We start from the raw sequence: 18,738 nt of genomic DNA, 5'->3' as shown, positions 1-18,738 counted from the left end.
TAAATAAGTAACTATAAATATTAATTTATCATTTTGCAATTCAGACATAACTTTGATTACGTCATTACTAATATTCTGAAATTATTATTATTTGTTTCGACTTTAATGCTACTTCTTTAGATGTAGGTTTAAAAATGTACTGGACTCATAAAAACTCCAGAGCGACAAAACGCTGCTTCAGAAATATATGCTGTATCCCAACGTAGCCATGAATTATTGAATGAATTATAATGTATTCACCTTTTTAAACTTTACCGTGTTTCATCATGCTTTATTTATTGCAGCTATCCAGCAGAGAAAGATCTATCTATCTATCTATCTATCTATCTATCTATCTATCTATCTATCTATCTATCTATCTATCTATCTATCTATCTATCTATCTATCTATCTATCTATCTATCTATCTATCTATCTATCTATCTATCTATCTATCTATCTATCTATCTATCTATCTATCTATCTATCTATCTATCTATCTATCTATCTATCTATCTATAAGTTTCGCTGCCGAAATTAAGAAAATATTCTCGAGTAACCACAATAAACAAGAGGTAAAACGATGTTCTTAAATAAAACAATGAAGATGTGAAGGGAAAACGGAAAGATAATTTGTAAACTTACTTCAGTTTTTCCCGACTTGTCACCTGTTACAATCAGCGCTGGCTGTTGAAATGAGCTGTAGGAATTTAGTGACTATCACTGAGACCAGAACTTTGTTTAAAGAAAGAATAACCTATAATTTAAATCCGAGCAGTGTGGGACTGAGAATAAGTTGCCCCGTCTTTTACACAACGTCCCTCAACACTTCATTATCGCAAGGTGAGGCTCTGAGAATTGTCCGTCTGTAGATGATTGACAGCAGGGTGAACTGAAGTGGAAGTGAAGGGGATAAACATTTTCACTTAACATTGTCCAAACTAACAGTATGAATAATTAAAGTAAGTTAAAACCACTAATGTATATGCAGCTATTCTTTCTCTTTGATGTGAAAGGGAATTGAGTAATGTAGAGGTAAACATGTATGCTTTGAGCCTGTGTTGCTCGGTGCTCCCCTCTGTCTGCTCTTTCATGGTTTAGCCCAAACTTGGTCCAGATTTGAGTTCGTTTTTGCTCTGCTATCTGGGAGCGCTCAATTGCAGGAGAAGGACCATCAGTCCCCTCTCTGTGTTTGCTGTCAATGGCTTTCTGGACTTATTTTATTTGAATGTCTGGGCTTTTTCAACACCAATAATGGATATTCTATGGATATTATGGAGCATACCGGCCGTGATAGCTGTTGAAGGTAAGCTCCTGCTCGCATCCCGACCGCTGGACGCGCATCCTTCTACCGGCTTGAGTTTGAGACAAAGCGCGTGCATAAATGCACGTTTATTAATTTTAATAGATACTTGCAGTTCTCGTCGTTTTAAAAAAATCCGGTCGATGTTTCTTATAGTACCGAAATGTTGCCTACAGACTCCGCTCAGGGACGGTTGGGTGGTAATGGGTCCCAATTACACATGCTCTCGCAGCACACGGTAGCCAATAACCTTTAATAACCTTAATAGTCTTATAAAACTACCGGCTTTGTGTGATACATTTACCTACATTAGGTAAAAAAAAACGTCAAATTTGGCAAGCGCGTCTCTTTCCGTGTGTCGCTCCCACTTGTCAGTTGGGAATAAACAACCAAAGACCTGTTTTTATATCTTTTATGTTATTCTTTATGTGTTCTATTATACATATATATACAAAATGAACATCGCCTAGTTTGACCTGTAAAAGCTTGTTTTTCTCTTCAGATCATTGTGCAGTCAGTTGCACAGGGAGCTTAGCAAAGCAGGAAAGGGCATCAGTCAGCGTGGCTCAGCGCACAATGAAACAGGTTGAATGGTAAAAACAGAGCTTTCATAAGCTCTCAGGTGTTTACAGGAATCTATTCATTGTGTTTGAAAGTAACTCAATAGGGCTTTCTACATGTAGGTCTTTTTCTATTAGGGAATGTGACACTATCATGCACATATTCAGAGGTTTCTTAAAAATACTTTAAAAGGTTTAAACAAACAAAAAACATGCAGTGTCTTTTTTATTATTTGTTTTGCAGGTATATCTGTAGAATGTAAAAAGGCCTAATTAAATTAGCATATCTGCAGGTTTTGAGTATCTGGCATGAGTTAGCACACTGACAGTTCAGGACGGGCCATGAACAGTGGAAAGTGTCAGCCCAGTAATTTTTTTTCAGTCTATATTGAGGATGTGTTCAGAAAACCAATGTGTCCTCCTTCCTCTGGTCAATTTAACGAAACCTCATAATTACAGGTGGAGCACAGAAACTATTTCAGACCAAACCCAATGTAACTGCAGGATAATGTACTAAAAAAAGAATAAAAAACAATAGGAAGCTTCTTGTTCATCTTAAACTATGTGCCGTATGTGTATACAGATTTGTTCTTCAGGTTAAAAACCTGGCAGACTTCGTATACTATTACGACTGACAGACTGACAAACCATGTATATTGCACAGGCCAGAACTTACTGCTCTAGCTCATGTTTTTGGTTCGGTTAAACATCATGCTCAGTGGCACCCATTGCAGTGTACACACAGACAGGTTTGGATGATACCTTTAATAAATTTGTAAATGTTGAATAAGAGGCCCAGTGCAAGACTGACATAATTTTTAGCTGAACAAAAATAGGAAAAATATTTTACAACAAATTATTTGTTAATAAAATAATTATTCCATTATTATATTTTTTGGTCATTTTCCACTGCCCTAATACAACTGCTGTAAATTATTTAGATTAAATTTGTATATTAATTATTTTCCATATAGAGATAAATATTATTTAGGCTGAATATAAACTTATCATATTAAGTGAAAACTGCATTGGGTTAAGAAAAAATTTAGACACGGGATACTATGTAACATTATCCTTTATATACGTGGTCTATCACAACAGTATGTTTGTATTTAATTTGTGATATTATTTTTGCTTGATATTTGTTGAAATAACAGTTTATTCTTCTGACCTGAATTTGTTTTTCTGGTCTCTTCAAGTTCAAGGGAAGCACAGGATATGAAAGCTTCCAAAAATAACAACAATTTCGCACTATTCAGTGTTCCACTTCCACTTTTTTTGTCTCTCTTTCAGACACAATCAGAGCCACTGTTGTAGTTTTTTTCTTATTTTTTCAGCTAAGGCTGCAATCAAACATCATCTCAGAATCCTTAAACAGATTTTCCTGTATTGTAATACAATTCATTATGGTTTCACGGCAATGCTTCACGAATCAAATGCAGCATGCCAATTTCAAGGACTTTTTGATCACACGGTGTAGCACCACTTTATGATTCGAAACCTAAGCCCTTTGCCGACTGAATGCCGTCCCACATCTCAGTTCTACCCTGTGACTCACCCTGCTTGACTATCCAATGAAATCGCAAGTTGGGCTTACGTAGAAAAAATTAAGAGTTGAAAAAGAGGTCACTGTAGCTCTAATCTAAAAAAAAAAAAAATGTCTATCCCAGCATGCAACGCTGACAGAGCCCTCCAGTGGACTTTTTTTGATACGTTTCATGAAGAGACGACATTTCGTCCTCTATTAATCTTAGCAGTTGAAAGCATCTTTACATAGTCCTTTCATTAAGCGCTGATCATAAAATAATTTTGTTCCAGCATCAAATTTAATTTTTAATTGCCAGAAACAAAATTTTAGTCCCAGGAAAGTATGGAAAAAATAATTCACAACAAAAATTAAATTGAGTACGCAGAAAATCTCAATACATGTGCTTATAATGCTTCTTATTTCCAGACAAGCAAATATAAAAGAGCTGCATTGTTGTACAGATAATCAATGAATCAAGCAAGGACCATGCTAGGGGGGCTAAGAGGATTAAAACTATGTCTGAACTTAACAAAATCCCAGCTGTGCCCCAAGTGTCCATTTTACAAATAGCACGTTAAATCTGAAAACCATGTAATAACGACAATATTACAAGGTGGCGCTGAGGGATCACTGTTTGCATTTAGACTACCCTATTTCTTTTTTCTTCAACATCTCATTTCTACTCAAACTACTGCTGAATAGTACGTCCCTCCATTCAAACCTGTACGTTAAGTAAAATTATCCGTTGCATTCAGCCATTATACAAAAGCATTTACACGCAACGCGAAACGCAAAACAACCTTAAACCGTTGATTAGTGTTAATGTAAGCTGATGCCATGTCCTATTGGTTTAGTTAACAGCAAGGGATGGGCTCTTTTCGGGAATTAATTGACGCAGTACTGCCTGGGAAATTAGTCTGACTCTGTCAAACATGTCTATGAAAACACACCGTGGATTTATTCCCTTTATTAGCTCACCCATTCATTGTCATCAGTGTTAAGTTGACAGCCCCACTAACAACGGTGACACCAATCTAATTCTGTTGAGTGGAAATTTTCAGATTCATTCTCAGCCATAAAATTGTTGTAGCCTATATTGTTAGGAGGAGAGGAGTTTTACTAGATGGATAATTTGGCTTTTCTGCTGTTGCATCTCTTCTTCTCCCTTCTTTTGAGTTTGTACTGTCCAAATGTTTTTCTGGGAGGTTTAGTGTTGCTATGATGCAACACCACCCTCAACTAGACTTGTATGCATGTCATTGTTGATGTGAGGGGAATGATAGATCACTTTGAAACAGCGTTTTTTCCTGTCGTTCTTTGAAGGAAACATAATGGGAGCGAAACCACAGCAGAGGATGGTGAAGTGGGGTAGAATGAGATCACAGCATGGAGTCTTTAAAAAATGTCTCACAGATTTGATTGCATTTCAGTATGCACTGCATTCCTTTAGCTCTGCATTCAGGACTGGACACCACACAGCTGAACATTGGCAAACATGTGCTAATTTGACATTTTATTAAAAAATAGCTTTAATATCACATATGATGTTCATTTTTTGATTATTTTTACTTTCAGCTCTATGTCATCATTTGACAACAAAACAAACTGTCATTGTTATGGGTTTTTGCATTTTCCAAGTTTGGCAAATATGTTTTTAATGTAAGTCCAGTAAATGCCTCTGAGAATAATTATTACTAAAGAGAATTTTAAAGAGTATAATGAATACAGGTTTATGTTTGAGAAAGCAAATAAGAGGTATGCTTGTGAAATAGTTTGTGGAAGGTAAAATGATCGAGTCCTGCGTTTTCTCAGTTCACCCAGTGAGCAGATGCATGGAGCTGGCCTGCACGCCAACCGCCACAGTAGGCTTTCACAAAGAATCTGTCTCTATTCAAGCCCTAATCCATGCTGCCGAGGGCCCAGGCATTGTCACTTTGCATGCAAAATTTCAATTAGTACTGGTACCAGTTGTTTCACTTGACGGGGGTGTCGCATTTCTGAGACATCTATGGCTACCTCTAGGGTGAGATTAAAGCAGTATCATTGATTTACTTAAGAACATTTTTCCTCCCTGTATTGCATAAGGTTATATATGCTGTGACTGAACAGCTTAGCTTTATTGTGGCCACTGTATATATAATATATATATATAGATATTGATTTGCAGTACTTGTGAAAAATAACTGATGCATATTTAGATGTTATTATGTAAAAATTAGATGGAGAACAACTGAAAGCCAGTGAGTTGTGTCGGTCAGAAGTGTTAAAACTTTCACAAAGGGAATTTTTGTTTGATCGGTTTCTGGTCCCTGCTGGCTTGAGCACATTGCTCCTGGCATCAGCCTTTTCAAACATTTTAACTAAAGTTTCTTTCCAACTTGTGATGGATAGCTTGACACTGTTTCCATGCCTTCAGCTGTTTGGATCAGATTGCTTTGGGTTGACTTTTGTGAGCCAACTCTCCTTTTAGTCCCATGGCTAACAGACTTTTGCAGGGAGGTTTCTAAGCTAAAATGCCTTTCAAGTTTGTGAAATGTATGTGATGAACAGTGTTGAAGTGTTGAAAAGACTTCATCGATTTTTGAAGTGTTTCCATGTCCAAAAATGTGGCAAGTTGATCTCTTAGGTCTTTTTAATTTTATCTGCTATTTATCTTTGCCAGTAAGATTGTTTTAAACAGAAAAAAATAATAAAATGGGTGAAGGAAATTTTCTGAGCCATTGTCAAACTGAGCTGAAATAAGAGGTAATATAAGAAGTTGCCATACTGCCTTAAAGCACTGTAAACAGCACAGCATTGCTTTTGATTCCATGTTATCTTTCAATCATGCTCAGTACATCATAGTTTTTATAATTTTTTTTAACATAAAGTAGGCACTATAAAAATCCTCCATGTTACTTCAAAGGTTTTTTCATTTTTGTGGTTTAGTTTGGCTTGGAGAACTTTTGGCCTGTAATTATTTTCTTGTCTTCTTAAAAGAGGAACAGGTGTCACTTTAGTCTCAGGCTTGACTAGTTTCCAAAGAGCAGATGGCCAAATATGGCTCCTTAATGATGCTATCTTGAATAGAAATATTATCAACAGGTGTTTGAAATCCTCCAATATGCTGCAGCATGCTGCCAGAGCCTTGCTGGAAAGTGAAATTGATTTATTTAAATATAGATATGGCATGCATTTATGTCCATTTGTGTTTCTAAAATAATAACTGAAATTAATTTTGCAGCAGTGATATTAATTTCCCAAAGCTGCTGGGTTTTAATCTGTTGATAATTCTATATGAAAAAGACCTTTTGAAAACCTTTAAACCTGTGTAATGAAAGTTTTTCCAGATGTCACTTTATAACTTGATACTTAGGGGTTTACTGCAGATAGATGGGGGTTGATCGGGATTGTCATACTGATGGAGTAATCATTTGTCTCTTGATTGGCTCTAACTGGTCATCAGTGAGTCCAATGCTGTCTTAATTGTGCATTATTTTGTATTAAGGCAGGATATTTCCACTTTATGCTCTTTAAACACATCCAAAAAGCACTTCGATTCAAGCTTAGCAGTAGCTTAAAAATTAAATGCATTTCTAATTAATGCATCCTATTTTATGTTTTTGGTGTTGAAAATTCTTTATGTGCAAATTTATTATTCTGTAACTATGTTTTTTTTAATCTCTCAAGAATGAGCCCAAAAAATGTGTGATACTTGGTGTTTCTGAAACTTAAATAGCAAAAAACAAACATAATTTTAGCAATTAAGAAAAATCTAATTTCCCAGAGAAGTTACTACACATGAAAAAATTAACTGTTTGTAAAATGTAAACTGAAGAACTGTAAATATGTAACATTGCACAGAAATTTACAATCAAACCAAACATTTGCTAAGCAATTGTTGAACTCACTAAAAGTTATGATCACAAAAAGTCATCATTAATTTGTATAGTTATTTCAAAAATAGCAATTACATAATAGCTACTGTAATCTAGTCAAGAGCATGCTTATTGTTACAGAAATATGAATGAATTATAATGTTTTTAATAAAATTTACACAACACTATACAAGATGGGTAATAAAGATCGCATAAAAAATAGGAGTGCAGTTTTCTGGCAGATCACCAAACTTTAAGAAATCTGACCAGCTGATTCAGATTTTGGCGAGTAAGGACTTTTTTTGCCTGAGATGTTGCTATAAATACAATGCCAAAGTTGCCAAGTTGGCAACAGTAGGGACTGTTGTTAACTGCTCACGTGCAGACATGACCTGGTGCGTATTTCAAACCTTTGCAGAGGCAGATAAGATCAGTGGAGAAGATGGGTTTTACATATTAGTATCAACCCATAACCCAAAATTTAGAAGCACATCCCTAGATAAAAACTCACACTTGAAGTACTGTATAAGACCAAAGAAGGGAAATTATAATCCAATTCTCTTGTTTTGATTTAATCAAGAACTTTTCATTTTGTAAATTGTTTATCTTTCTCTAATTGTCATATGACTGAGTTATGGCCTCTTGATCTTTAATAAGAGACCATGAAAGTTTTTGAATGTCTCTTTTCAACACACATTGTTCATTCAGCCTTCTTAGCAAGTCTCAGCTTTGCTGTATATTTTTAAGCTGTGATTTCGTTTTGCGTTTCTATAGTTTCAAGTTACTAAAATGACTGTAGTGAAATACTCATTTTTAATTAAATGGCAACATAAATAAAATATCTTTAATCTGAGTAATATAACTGTCATATAAATAAAATGAAGCTTGAGCTGTCTTCTTGCTAACTAAAAGTGATGACTTTTGAATAGTTTAGTAAGAAACTTCCTTTTACCTCTCTGTAACCTTTCCAATGTCTCGCACAGAAATCTAGATCAAGGATGTGCCTATATCCTGTTATCTTAATTAGCACATGTTAATTGGCATTGCACAGTCTCTGGGTAAGTCATATTTATTAGGGAGGGCTTGATTCATCCTAACCCATTGGGAGTCAGAGTTATTAGGGGACAGTGAAATATATTTTCAGACACACAAAATGTGTAACGCTTCAGTGTCAAAATGGCCTTGCAAGATCTAGGACTAATTGGAAAAAATTAATTTATTACACAATGTGCAAGCACATTGTGTAATAAATGGGATTGAAGTCTTACCTATTATTAGGAAAACTTGTGTCCTTGATGCTTTCTATTTTTGCGTTGTATTTTGTGAGGTACTAAAGTTCGCTTTAATAACTTTCAAAACTATTATTCATGTCACTTCCTATGTCTGAGTGAGCCATACACATTTAACAATGTAGCACTTCTAATTTTCAACTCACCAAAGCAGGCTTCTTGGGGCTAGGATGTGGGGAGAAAGAGAGACAGGAGGAAGAGGAGGAGTGAGAGCATAGCCTGAGAGAGGTCAGACCTTGTTTCAGAGATCCTCATCCACATACACCCCAGGTACTGTGACACAGCCTTTATGAGCGCGCCTGGTGAACACAAACCCACTGGATTAGTGTCTGTCGCTCAATGTGCCTGGGAGCAGAGCCCATCGTCAGAGACAAAGCGAGGCTGATTGCGTTGTCATCTGCATCACAAAGGGAAGCCTTTTTTACCTGAACCACCGCCTGTGTGCCGAGCTGCAGAACGCATCTATCAGCGACTCTGGACGCACGTGACATCTGTCTTTTGTTTTTTGTCCATCTTTGTCCCCTCTCTTCTATTCTTTCTCCACAGCCCAAACCTTCTGTCCACCAGCAGGCCCCCCTCCCCCACTGCTGTAAATTAGCGTGCACCAGCACTGCTCCTTTCTGATTTTGCTGGTGGTTATACATTTAACACCGTGTGCATCATCCTGCCTCACAACACAAAGCCAGTAAAACATTTTTTTTAATCTTTTCCTTTTCCCCTCTGGCCCTGGCTTGCTGGCTGTATCTCAGGTCTGCCAGACAGTATGATAAAAACAAAAACTCACTCTTTCACTGTCTGACCCTAACAGGTCTATAAGCCTCACTCGGATAGAGACACCGCAGCTGAGGTGCTGCCAGCGGCTAGATGTCTTTTATCTGATTAGTGTACTTGGCAGGCAGGCCCTGCTTTTCTAAAAGTGATGACTGTGGTCCTGTGTTCATGACCTGACTGGTTCCAGCAGCCATAACAGGCACAGATAAGGCCTATGTCTTTGGATTATCTTCTAATGCTTGTAAACATATACGTTTGCCGTATCCTAATGGGCTTTCCTGAATGTGATTACTGCTGTGGGGTGTAAAGATTACGTGTTTTTTCAGAAATTCAGGCCTTTAAAAGGAATATTGAATAAACTGAAAATGGTATGACATTTAAATTTCAGATGGAGGCATAGCAACAGAGATGACTTTTTGTGTCCTCAAGTGTGATAGTTTTTATTCACTTTAGTAATTGCATTAGCTCAGAGAATAGAAAATGAACACAAGGCAATTAATTATTTGGCCTTTGGCTGTGACTCGTCTGGTTTTGGAGAGGTGGAGTTCATCTTCCGTTTTCCCAAATTAATTTGGAAATTTTAATCCTATTAGCAAAACCTTGTCAACCCTAAAATACAAGGCACTGAAACTTGCTGCAATTCAGCAAAATGGTGAATACATTATACTGTCACTGCATTGAAAACGTCTGATTAAATTTATGGTTAATTAAGATGAAATTCCAACACAAAACTGATAAGAGTTCCAAAACAGGACTTGGTGTGGCCTTGAAGAAGATTGGATTTCATGGGGTTTTTCATTAACTTTGAATTTGTTATTTTTATGCTATGCTTTATTCAAATTTAACACAAAAATCACTCAGTACATAGTGTTATGTTATATTCAAACCCAAATACTGTGCAGAAAAAAAGGGTAATAGTTACAGCCTCTCATATTCATGCATTATGGCATTAATATTTTAATCTCAAACTGCATTGTAAACCCCAACAAGACAAATAAAAGTGAAACATAAAGACACAACATATGGACAACCATTTAGTTAGTCATGAATTAATTTAAAAAAGGCAAACCAGGCACAATCCAGAAATATTAATTTCAGCAGTTTTATTCATTCTTAGAGGAATATTGTAGTGATCAAAGGAAATATATTTCTTTATTGAGAAAGAAAATCTAAAGCATATGTTTAGTTATTAAATAATGTCTGGAGGCCTTGAAATTTTAAAATAATGTTATCAATTTTATTAAAAGCATAGCGTGATTGATGCATTTCATTTTTTATCTGCTTTGACTAAATATCTCTCCCATCAGTCAACTTTTGATAAAGACAACAAAATCAATAGCACAGACTCAGCGCAGATTAGATATCATGATTGTTTTTATGAAGCTCTATCAATTGACACTTCATTGAAGTTGTTTAATATTCAGCAAAGCTGATGATAAATGCTCTGTATGGGCAGAGAAAGCGATCTAAATTTACATAACCACTTGACTGGAAATGGATCTACTGGAGAAAGCAATCAGGGATATCCAACCACAGTCACACTTAAGAGCACCCCTTATTGTAATAACATCTTGTTCCCCTCTTATTTCAGTGAACTATTCATTGTTATTTTATTACAATTTTAGACCTCTTAAAACAGATTGAGCAGGAAATACTATCTCTGAAACGCATTCTGTTAAGCGGCCAGTGAAAGACCAATAAATGTCCTTTGGGGCCAATAAAACAATGTCCGGAATCACAAAGCAGCGTTGAGGTAATGTAGCTGACATAACAGGACTCAGGTATATAAGAAGACGGTGAAATGATGACCGTTTTCCATGCCTTCCCCTGGCAGGGGCCTTTGGAAAGGAATCACAATGGATCATTTGGGAGGGCAGCTGGTAAATCTATAGAGAATCTCAGGAGACCTGCTGTGTCTGTGAAATCAATACAGTGATCCAGCTGAGACCATTAAATGAAATGACTGCTCTATGATAAAGTTAAACATGCAGAATATTATTATCATAGGGCCAAAATAGGCTTTTGATCTGGAAACCATGCGATCATGTCTGAACATCAATAAAGTAAGATTGCCCTGTATGTGTCAAGTAATTTGCAATACATTATATACACAAGTTTGTTTTTGCTACATAAGACAATTAAGTGAAGTTTAAGTTTGCTTTAATCCGTTCTTAAGTGTAGTTCATAATATGATAGGAAACAAATTGAAAATGACTTAAATGTTTGGCGATATGTGACTGAATTACCCTGATAGTAGAGTGATATACAGCAGACTGACTAATCTCTGGCCATAAAGTCTTAAAATTGATGAATCCCCCAAACAAACGTAGCCATTGGTATATTATATGTCATATTAGAAAAAAGTTGCTTTATCCGTATTTCCTGCCAATTAAAGAGAAAATCAAAGAATAAATTATAGGAATCCTTCTTCCAAATGTTCCTTGGTCAAGCTAAATTGAGTAGTTTTAACACAAAGGGCCATTGTTTTGATTTATAGCTTCAGTTTGCCTCAATGAACAAAGTAAAGAGGCTTTGTCATATTACCATGTGACTGAACTTTTCTTCCTCTTGTAAGAGCCAGTAAAACAGAACAGTATGCAGAAAGTAATTTCCTTTGATATCTGCGCCTACCGTAATATGTCCCGTTTCTGAGAAACATGAAACTGAGACGATTCCTGTTTTGTGGCTTTTCTCTTCACAGACAAATTTTAGGCAGGGGCATGTCCTAATCTCTATTTCACAGATACCGACATGGTTAGTTTCTGCATCCTGACCTTTTTGTGTACCTCACAGACACACAATCGTTTGAACACTTCTGTGTACACCGTTTCAAATTCAGCACCTGCAGTGTTGGGCAGTCTGGCTTTTTAGGAATTATAGTATTAACTTGGAAGCTGGAAGCTGGATTAGTCACTTGGAGGTGTGAACACAGGCTTGGAGCAAAGATGGCATTTCAGCTAATATCATGTAGTCACACTTTGACTCCAGGATGTCCTTCCACAAACATTGATGATGCTGTTAGAAAATGAAGTAAATCATTTTCCACTTTCTCAGTGTGATAGGACAACAGAAGACAAAGACATAAAGTTGAAAAAGAAATCCTAATCTTAAAAAAAAAGAATCCATAAGAAAATGTCCCAATGGATACCCTATAGAATTTAGCTTCATACTGTCCTGAATTCTAACACATAAATTGCTTTGATCTAAGCCATTCATTTGTGGTGAATGTTTATGGCTTTTATGCTAAAAACACAGAGAAATTAATGTTTGCGATCTTTAAATCATACAAACATGTTTATAAATAATTTAATTGACATTTGATTTAAGGACAACTTACACCAAAGTGGTAAAATGTAGCAAACTGGACTAATAACACAATATTAATTTCTCTGCACTTCAACCATCTTAAGGATAAATCACAATGCGTTTGCTTAAACCAACCCTTCAGGAACTTATTGCTCCTCCTAAAGATCAAGAAAAGGCAAAAATCTGTTTCTGCCCAAATCCTAGCATTCCTTTGCTGCACACAGGTAACAACTTATGGCAGTAAGCAAATACTGGTTTGACAGCGCAAAAGATTAAGCTGCTCCATGAAACACTGTGCAAATACAAAGAGCAAACACACAGACTTAGAAAAAAAAGACTTATGCTGCTTTACATACAAAAGAAGCTCCTATCAGTGAAGGGAATGAAAAGGGGAATTTAGAGTTTGTGTAATGATTATCACATAATGCATGTAGAAGTTGAAAGTTTCCTATAATTAGGTTTAAAAACGCTGATCAGGTGAAATTATATTTAATTTTGGAAAATTTTCCTGAGGGATCAAATGACTTTAACCAACAGTCATAATTCTGTCCTTTTGGCCATCCAGTCATAATGCATTTAGTTAAACATTAAGGATCTTGATCAATTGCTACTCTTTAACAAATTGTCATTTATATGTGTGTGTAAACCAGATTGTAGATTTTCTGAAGTGTCTGCTTTAACAAAAGGAAGCACTGTTTTTCAAATCTTTGCGTTTCAATTGTAGCAAGGCATCAGCGCTAAAAAACCACAATGCCTAAACCTTCAGCTGACAAAAGAAGTTCGCTAAAGTCCTTACACACTCTTTACACACTTACATTCATGTTAGGTAGGCAGAGGGCACTTGTCAACAGTTAAATCACAAAGTCTCATTTCAAAACATCTCATTTGCAGCCATCTTCATCTCCTTTGTCCTGTTTTGGGCCTTTCAATGAAAAAAATCCTCTTTTCTCTGACCGGGCACCAGCTGTCATCCCAATGCTAATGTGAAACATTAACAGGAGGCTGGATAAAAACCCACTACTTTGTATAAATACATTACCTGTCACCTTGTCTCTGGATTTGGACTTCTCTGCTGCCAAAAGATTTAAGAGCCCTTTGCTAGGTTGTCAGAAGAGACATGATTGTGCCTGTGGCCATAAAGAAACATATGTGTGAGTTTTTTTAAAGCTTCAAGCAATTGGCACCAGATGTGTGCTGTGAATGGTGTTATTTTTTTCTCTCACATGAACGTGTGTCTGTCATTGTGTACAGCTGCGTGAAGGAAGAGTTAAGTCCCTTTCACGTGGAGTGACGAGGAGGTGAGAACCAGCAGGTCTAATTGAAGCGCTTAATGGGCTGTCTGAAACCATCATCCTACCCGACACTGCACATGGAGAAGCTCATCATCATTGAATTGCATCTGATTTAGCAGCAAACACAAAGACAGGCTGTTGGCCGAGACAGATAATTTTTAAATATGTAAACATCTCTTTGTGAATATTTACATACTTGAATCTCAAAGCAAATTTACAATGTTTATGGAGGCCAAAATTTAATGTCTGGACATTAAATTTTGGGATACCAAAGTATCATTTTGTGTCTGTTCAAGCATTTTATACATTAACAAACTGTCCAGTTTAACTGGTCCTGATATTTAAAATCAATCTCATAATAAAATACCATCTGATGTGATTATTGTTCCTGTTTATTAGAGGGATTACTTTTGTAATATAAATAGATAAAATCTCTTTTCATATGGTATGCTGAGATGTGTGGTGTGGAATGAGAAGTCAGCAAACAAAGCTGGTTTATTAAGTCTGGTGCAACACAGCAGATTTGAAAAATGGCAACTCTTTTAGCACCATCTACATCCAGCAATCCATCTACGTACTGGTTAAACCTCGCCTCATAGCTACGTTCGCCAATCCCCTCAGCCTTACAGAGTGGGAAAAAATAAACAAAGTTAACTTTCACATACACAATGTTAACACTTAACAATTATTTATCAGTAATAAAGGATCAGGAAAACATTTTATGAATGCAAATACACAATTTATAAAGCACGTTATTCTTTTAACTATTTTAAGCTTCAACCAATCAAACTCCAGCTCTTATCAGTCCACATTCTCTATAAGAGCTGGGTTTGAGGCAGGCCTCCTCTTCAGCAGGGTCACAAGACGGCTGCCACAAAGACACACCCACAAGGTAACAATCATTTCAACCACACACACACATCCACACACACAAAAGGTTAATTTACTCATTCTAGAATTAAAAAGAAGGTTAGAGTAGTACCCATTCCGTCTTAACATCATATTTATTTTGAATGGTGAATTTCCCCCAAAAATATAAATATTGAATTATCCTTACCTTGGAAAACACTTTTATTCCTTATCTATACCCATACTAAGTATGTCAATAAATAAAGATACTTTTGGTTGTTTTCCCAGTCTTACTTTGCTTCAAGCCAATCCTAACCACATCCCTCTAGTCTCAGGCAGCTTTGCCTGGCTCTGATCCCAGCAATAGCTTTCTTCCAGGGTCTATCTCTGTCCGTCCCCCTGCAGCCACAGGCCAGATCCCAGCTCGACTCTCGGTTCCAATGAAAAGCATGCTTGATGAGGAGAAGGTTTTATGCACTGCTCAAACACCAAAACATTTCAATCAAAGCTGACATAGCAGTGATGTGTACTGGTAGCATTTTGCAGCTTATAGGGAGTAAAGAATACCTTTCTTGTTCAAGGGAGGGTATCTCAGCAGAAGTGACTGAAAACAAACTTTCTACCTTTAGCTAAAATAGTTTTTCTTGCCACGTGACTATCAATGACTTGTTTCAGTTTAGGAATGCAAGTGTAGAAATGACTGAGGAGATATAAAACAGGTGGGTCTGTAATTTTGTTATATTAAACATAACTGACACAATAAAGTGTTCCTCTAGGATTTACTTTGAGAAAGGTAGAAGTTTGTGTCCAAGGTAAAGTGAGTTTAGTGGACAGACGGTCATTATATAAAGGCTTTACAGCTGGATTGCATATTTCCCAAAAGCTATAGTTTGTCTTGTGGTGGAGCTCTGCAAATGAGCCGTGCTTAAAAGATGGCTAGATAAATAAACAGAGGAGCTTAGATTCAAAATGTAAAATCCTTGTTTGCCTTTTTGTTTGATGGTAGAATTACATTATCTTGCACACACTATAACTGGTCTACTTCCAAAATGATACACTGGTTAAACATCCATTTTGTCGGACATGATGTTGTCATTTTTAGAGCACATAAACCTGTTGTTCTTTGAATAAATTGTGTTCTACATGATATTATATAGCTATCTTGTATTTCAATGGTGTTTGAATAGCAGTCAGTATTGCCTAACTTCACAACTGATTCTGTAGCATGACTTTTGCTTGCACTGTGTCAAACAAACAAAACCGTTTGAAAAACCTGCTTATCTTCTTGCCTGTGGTGGTGCTTGACCAAGAATCACTAAAGGAAACAAAAAAAAAAAACATCTCAAGAAGACATTGAACACAACTTCTGTCTTCACCAAATGTAAACAAAAATAGAGTGGTTAGTGGTTGTAAGATTTCGCTTTTGTTTTTTGCAAAAGCCCACGACTCATTTTTTACAGTAGAGCCAGACTTACGTTTGTTTTGGTTGTATTTAACCAGATTACCCTGGTCTCCTTCCTGCTTTTGGAGAGGTCTCTGGCCCACTTGACAATTTTATGTCCATTAAAACCGCAGAGTTCACATCAACCCAACCAAGACCTAGGTGTGTAGGCGGATCAGAGTTAGCTTTTTTGGTCAACTTCAGAGTTCAATTGCATACTCACACCCTTACACTGTTTCAGCAGTGAAAAGATAATTGCCATGACTTTCATGTAACTTGTTCATAGCTTAACAAGAGCCTTTTCTCCTAAAAAGTGCAGAAACGACAGAGAGGATACATGAGGAATTTTATATCAATTTTAAGTCAACCAGGCGCAGTTCAGTGTAGGGTTAACAAGAATGAGTGTTAAGAACTTTCAAATCAACAGCTAGGTCCACCTTGCGCCTTAACTGAGTGAGGTGTTTGAAATGCTACCTTCTTTTAGCTTGATCCTTAGTGTCAGTACATTCTTTATTGTAGCAGATTTCAGACAGCTCATTTTTGTGCCGCTGTGTCTTGCTTGGAGCAGGCATTTGGGGCAGTCTAGCTTCTGCACTTGAAAGCGCCTTTGACATGGTGTTTTGCCGACTTTGCTACCTCGTTGAATATTAGAAGTAGGGCTGTATAATATTAGAAAACGTTGAGATGATTTTGCATGAATATGTCATTTGTGATATATAATACCATTTATGTTCGCTGTGAGTGACCGTCCAATTTGAAGGACCCATGTCCTTCCTCTAACTATGCACGGTTCGAAGGCCATCAAGCAACACCAGCTTATATGTCTGAGATGTATTGAGTTTTTAACATATACATTGTAAAAACAACTCTCTGCTGTACCTTAAGTCAGTATTGTCCAACCTCAGCCCTCAAGGGATTCTATCTGGCATGTTTTAGTTCTCTCTGTGGTTCAACACCCATAAATTAAATAATGGCTCACTAGCAGGCCTCTGCAAAAGTTTGACATATTGAGAAGGTAGGTGGAACATTTGAATCAGCTGTCTTGGACCAGAGAGACACACTTAAAACTGGCAAGACACAGATCCTTGTGGACTGGAGATGGACACCCATGCTTTAAGTGGTATAAAGGCACATTTCGACTGCATGAGCTGGAAAGTGTTTGGGAACTTTAATTTCTCCAAACTTTTTATTTTATTCTGACTGTCAGTTGTGGGTGATTCAGCCGTGCCATCAAATTTGTTAACAAAAATCGTGGCCAGTGATCAGGGAGCACAGTTTACTGTCTACTGTAGCAACAAAGTTCAGAATGTGATGAATCAATGAATGTGATTTATAAAAACAAGGAAATTAGACCAATAAAGCAAAAATATCTGAAGGCAGAGATTCTTAACAGCTTTGGTGTAAAAAGTAAGTAAAGTCACTGAAAATAGTAAGTGACTTTAACAGATTTAAAAGGGAATGTGCCAATCCTGACTTCCAACACTGTGCAAGAGAAAAAGAAAAGGACTTCTAATTAAAAAGTCAAGTTTTTTTTCAATGAAATGATAATCAATGATTACAGAGTTTACAGTTTAAAAGCTAAAGTATAGACTCCCCAAAGTTCATGGAACAGTGTAACTCGAGCAAACTTAAAATAATTCAGCCGACACGGTCCTTGTTTTATTGCAATTGGTGTGTAAAGAAAGGATTGTAGGGCGGCAGCTAGAGCTTGTAATTATTTCACAGCAATGGAATTCTGAAACAACTATCCTCCACTGCAAAGACTGAAATACCGAGCCGAACTAGAAGGCTGTTAATATTAATTGAATAATTGAAAGCATGGTCAATATGGATTGAACGACATTGTTCATTTCCTCTGCTGCCATTTCTGCTATTGCTAAACTTCAGGCACACTGTCAACATCATCGTTCTCCACTTCTCCTTTTTTTCGCTGATTGGTCCAGCTGAACATGTTCTGGAGAAATCAAGCTCAATTGGAGACAGCCCAGACGGAACACTGAAGGGAGATCAGAATTGTGTAAGTCTACAGCCAGGCTAGTTTAGCTTCTGGTTTTATACTTCAGATACTATCAAAAAAAAAAGACAACCTATCCACCAGTTATTTTCTTTTCTGAGGAACATTTTTACACTTGTTTGCCTGATTTGGCTCTGGCTTTTGTTGTGGAAATGATAGTGGTAGAGGAATGGCATCAGAAAGCTGCACTGTTTCTGGAATATTTTACTGCAGCAAAACCACTCTCTGTCTCAGTACAGTCACCAGTGCTGGTAAATATGTTTAACCATTGACTGAATTACCTGCTTACTGTTGATAGATTCACTGTTCAGGACTACTGAGCAATGTGGTTAAAGCCACTCCTAAAATATTCTCACAACGAAGAGATCCATCAGTAAGGCATGAGTCATTGGTTCCTTTTTAGCTCCCTGGTCAGTGGACTCAAGCTGATTGCACATACTTGACACAGGTCTGGTTAGCTGAGGGACTTACTATAAACAATATTCACATATTTTTCTTGGACTACTGGGTCCCGAATTGACTGCAACAAATTACTTTTTTCTCAGCGGA

The 18,738-nt window shown here is 36.8% G+C and overlaps 1 protein-coding gene across 4 annotated transcripts in view; it reads left to right on the top strand.

Annotated features, from left to right (window-relative positions):
* Positions 1-1,108: 1,108 nt before the first annotated feature.
* ephb2b (eph receptor B2b) overlaps positions 1,109-18,738 on the top strand; it is a 123,093-nt gene continuing 105,463 nt past the window's right edge. For all 4 annotated transcript variants that reach the window (XM_044121689.1, XM_044121687.1, XM_044121688.1 and 1 more), the window contains exon 1: positions 1,109-1,285. In XM_044121689.1, the coding sequence (XP_043977624.1) occupies positions 1,234-1,285 (52 nt within the window). In that variant the 5' untranslated portion in view covers positions 1,109-1,233. The remainder of the gene's footprint in view (positions 1,286-18,738) is intronic.

The sequence above is a fragment of the Gambusia affinis genome, linkage group LG07, assembly GCF_019740435.1.
Source record: "Gambusia affinis linkage group LG07, SWU_Gaff_1.0, whole genome shotgun sequence".
Classification (NCBI taxonomy): domain Eukaryota; kingdom Metazoa; phylum Chordata; class Actinopteri; order Cyprinodontiformes; family Poeciliidae; genus Gambusia; species Gambusia affinis.
Note: the sequence above shows the minus strand (reverse complement) of the source record. Positions and strands in the feature narration are given on the sequence as shown.